At 56.2% G+C, this 3,931-nt stretch overlaps 1 protein-coding gene across 1 annotated transcript; it reads right to left on the bottom strand.

Moving 5' to 3' along the window:
- Positions 1-1,847: 1,847 nt before the first annotated feature.
- LOC140002104 (uncharacterized) lies at positions 1,848-3,532 on the bottom strand. Its single transcript, XM_072035477.1, has 3 exons — positions 3,242-3,532; positions 3,068-3,119; positions 1,848-2,885 (listed from the first exon to the last, which is right to left on the bottom strand). The coding sequence occupies exons 1-3, from the start codon at positions 3,392-3,394 to the stop codon at positions 2,068-2,070; spliced, it is 1,023 nt and encodes a 340-aa protein (XP_071891578.1). The 5' UTR covers positions 3,395-3,532; the 3' UTR covers positions 1,848-2,067.
- Positions 3,533-3,931: the final 399 nt, after the last annotated feature.

The raw sequence follows: 3,931 nt of genomic DNA, 5'->3' as shown, positions 1-3,931 counted from the left end.
TTTTCTTAGAAAATTTCTTTCTTCTGAAGAGCCAGCCTGTCAAGATTACAAAATGTGGCGTTTCACTACTGATTGATTGCTCCTCAAACAGCAGAACTGTGGCTACAAGTGGTAGCCTGTGGCTCCTCCATTAAAGCTTCTGCGCTGGCACAGAAGAGCTGTAATAAGAGAAATGTCACATTAATGTACAAGCAAGATCAAAGCTCGCAGATCTGAGCATCGCTGGACATGAAGGAAATTTCTCATTTGATCCAGAGCAGAGTTATTCTGGGGAACCTCAGGTCCGGAACTTTCATGTCTTCAAATTCTAGGCACAGCCTGCTTAACTTGAACTCATCCATCTTCACGTGGTGAATCCAAAGAAAGACTAATACCAAGGAGACTCCTTCTCAACAGAGTCTCAGAGAAATGTCGAGTCATCTTAAACCATATAAATGCTAAATAACCTGCTAAAAAATCTGGCTGGACAAAAAACTTGCTATCTACAAGCTGTCTTGCAATGATGGAGGCAGAAGTGGGTAGGGATTTTCACATTTTCCCTCTATTTTCCCACAAACATTTTCCTCAGAAATGTTGTTTCCCATATTCTAACTTCCTTTTCAGGCTGAGGAAGGCACATGAAGAAAGCTCTGGGTTTTTCCAGGGGTATGAAGTATTTCATCTCTAGGACACTGTTATCTGAAGTCAGTTGAGATGCTTCAGACAAATAATCCCCATCCCAACAGAGAGTAAAGAGAACATATGATATTTTCTAGTTGCTAACTGACAGGAGTCCACAAAATCACCACCAAGATGAGCTTTTTATTTAGCCGGAGCAGTGACGCAAAGGGATAGATAGGCCACAGAAAAATTCTAGAAAAGGTGAGGGGCAGATTCCTATACATTTAGCAGAGCTTATTTGCCCCAGCAAGAGGTCTGTGGGAGTGCAGTGTTATCCATTCTAAACTGGTGGCTTGTCTCTGGTCCTACATATGTCCATTACTGAGCTCTTCATATCATCCTGTTCTGCTTTCATTCCCTTGCTTGTTAAATTTTCCTCAACAGACACAGTTTCATGATGTTCTCTGTGGCTGGGAGACACTCCCCACCTCAGCACACCCCTGGCTCTCACTTGGTAATCTCAGACGAAATCCTAAAAAAGTACGTGTGCTTAAACAAAAATTGGCATTGTTTAGGCTGACACATGCCGCTTCTGTGTTTTCCTGTCTGGTAGCTCCTGCTTTTAGCCCCCAGCCAGCCTGTGCTTGTGTTTTTTCTCTCCCTTGGAGACTTTCTTCGGAGAGTGTTGGCCATTTTGCTCTGAGTCCTTGTCTGAGCTTGCATGGGACTGTTGGCTACTCTCACTGATCCTCCTGTATTTTAGTAACATAAAATTAATATTGTGAATAGTGAGCTGCAATGGGTGCCCACCATGGTAAATTATAAGCAGCAGAGTTCCCAAAGGAGAGAAGAGGAAGAGAAAGTGAGAGGAGATGATCCTCCCTGCGCTCCTCCCTGCCCATGCTAACTGCCCAGCCTGTCCTGTTGGCGTGTCCTGTATGCAGTGTTCCTGGCACTTTGTAGGATAGCCAAGGTTTTGCTCTCCCAGGGCCACCCTGCACATGCCTTTCACTTCCCTGCCAATGTGCCCAGGCCCTCACAGCAGTGCAAGAGCCCAAAGAGGGGCATCAGAACGGTCCCGTGAGCCCTGCGTAGGGGCTGCTCTCTGCAAGTCCCACCCTGCTGAGGTGGGAGGCATGGTCAGGGGTGTCATGTTCTTCATCCCACAGCCCTGGTTTGGCACTGTGGTGAGCCTCAGAGCCCTCCCAGACGTCTCTGCTCATATCAGTGCACTGCCCAGAAGAGGGGAAGTTTTAATAGGAATGAGTTTAATGGATTGAACAGGAGTAGGAAATGGATTGAGCAGGGGTAGGAGGAGTCAGTGATGGGGAGGCCGCCACGTTCCCTCGCAGCTTCTGTCCCTCGCAGCACAGCAGCAGGGGATGTTTTCCATCGGACACCCGCTTTCCTGGTGCCCAACCCTGAGTCTCGAGGGCAGCGCTGAACGTGGAGCGCGGCACGCTGCTCTTAGGGGGCTGATGGCAGTGCCTGGGGCTCTGCCAGCGACCCTGCAGGCAAGCCCCAGTGGTGGCGCAGCTTCTTCTCTCGGATGTGCATCTCCAGGAACTCCCGCACATCCTCATGCAGGAACAGGGCCTCCGGTGAACAGAAGTAGGAGGGGGCAGGACGGGAGGGCAGCAGCGTGGGAGCCGTGCAGCGTGCCACCCTGTACGTGTACCTCCTGTGGGACTGCTGCACCATGGCGGGGAGAGCTCCCAGCTTGGTCTCGATGGACTTCCTCAGCGTGTGCATCCGCAGGAGCTTCCAGAAGCCCAGTCCTTGCTCCAGCCTTGCCACGGGACAAGGATCTGCACCAGCGGGCAGGCTGCCATCCTTGTGAGCCACATCAGAGCCTGTGGTGGGGGGCAAGCCGGCCTCGTGGTGCACAGGAGCCATCTCGACGAGCTCCTCGGCCTGTCTGGGAGGCCCAGCATGGCGGGGAGGTGTGGCTGCCCCCTGGGTGTTCAGCGCTGTGTGCTGGGGAAAGAGTCTCCTCTGCTTCCTCCTCCGCAGCACTGGCTGCCACCAGGACCTGAGGGGTGTTCTCTTGGCTGGGCGCAATGAGCTGGCCGTGGCCCCGTGCCGGCAGCAGTCGCTGGAGTCCCGAGAGGAGGAGGAGTACGGACAGCAGGAGGGTCTCGCCTGCCTGGCAAGGAGCCGCTGCTGCCTCTCCCTGACAGCCTGGCTGCAGCGCCCGCAGCCCAGGTCGTAGCACAGCAGCGTGCCCAGGGCTCTGCCGCCCACCCAGAGCAGGCTGCTCCTGCAGCCGTGCGGCGCCTCAGCATCTGCAAGAGACAGGGGACGCGGAGCGCCCTGAGCAAGCGTCTGCGGGGACGGGCCCTGTGCCTGGGCCAGTGGCCAGCTGGCTTCTGTGGTGGGGCCCGGCTGCCCCCGGCTCGGCAGCAGCGGGGCCCTAGGGGACCCCAGTGCCTGCAGGAGCCAGCGCCAGGGCCAAGGAGAGCTCTACCTGAGTCGTCCGCCTTCCCGCGCCTTCCCCTGCCTCGGCTCCCGGCACAGCCCTGCTGGCAGAGAGCAGCCCCCCAGTGAGCCTGGCCCCGTCTGAGCCCACCGAGAGGCTTCGTGTCCCGTCCCTGCCCTGCCAGGCTTCCTGAGCAGGGCTGGCCTGGAGCCTCCCTCCTACCTGGCGCCGTTTGCCCGAGGTGCTGCGGCAGCAGCGCAGGGTGGCCCAGGCCACCAGGAGCAGGACGAGGCCGGGGCCGAGGCAGAGGCAGCCGTGCAGCACCAGCCCCAGGACATCCAGCATGCTGGGACCAGAGACGAGCGTCTGTGCCATCCTCGGGAGATGCCTCTCCGTGCGACACAGGCCTCGGTGGCTGCTGTCACTGGGGATAAGGGCAGGAGTGAGACTGTGAGGTCACTGCCAGCTCTGTGACACCACCGAGCGCAGCAGAGATCCCAGGAGCAGGGCACAGAGAAGGGCACCCAGCAGGGCCAGGGGCTGGGGGCTCTGCAGGGAGCCCCTGGGCAGGAGGCTGGGGTAGGCCAGGCCCTGCTGGCTGGGGAGAGCCATTCGTGGCTGTCAGGAGAGGGCAGTGAGACCGAGGAAGCCGTGTGTTTCACTGGCCTGAAGGCCCCCAAAGCTTCAAGGCTCCAGGTTCAAGGGAATTGCTGCCCATGAAAGCTTCCTCGTGCCACCCTGGGGCCATGGAAACAACACCTGCAAACAGTTTCGTTTCCTTCAGTGGCAATTGCCTGCATCCATTTAACAGCCGGTTATTTTGCTGGTGTTCTGCTTCTGTTTGCTTTGGGGATGTACAAACAAGCATGCTTATGGTATTAGAAAGCACCTCATGGCAATAAACAAATTACG

Source organism: Anas platyrhynchos, chromosome 3 (assembly GCF_047663525.1).
Source record: "Anas platyrhynchos isolate ZD024472 breed Pekin duck chromosome 3, IASCAAS_PekinDuck_T2T, whole genome shotgun sequence".
In the NCBI taxonomy this organism is placed as follows: domain Eukaryota; kingdom Metazoa; phylum Chordata; class Aves; order Anseriformes; family Anatidae; genus Anas; species Anas platyrhynchos.
Note: the sequence above shows the minus strand (reverse complement) of the source record. Positions and strands in the feature narration are given on the sequence as shown.

Coding starts and splice junctions, on each gene's coding strand:
- LOC140002104 (XM_072035477.1), bottom strand. CDS start 3,394: ATGGCACAGACGCTCGTCTCTGGTCCCAGCATGCTGGATGTCCTGGGG. Junction 3,120..3,241: donor CCTCGGGCAAACGGCGCCAG/GTAGGAGGGAGG, acceptor CTCTGCCAGCAG/GGCTGTGCCGGGAGCCGAGG. Junction 2,886..3,067: donor CGGGAAGGCGGACGACTCAG/GTAGAGCTCTCC, acceptor TGTCTCTTGCAG/ATGCTGAGGCGCCGCACGGC.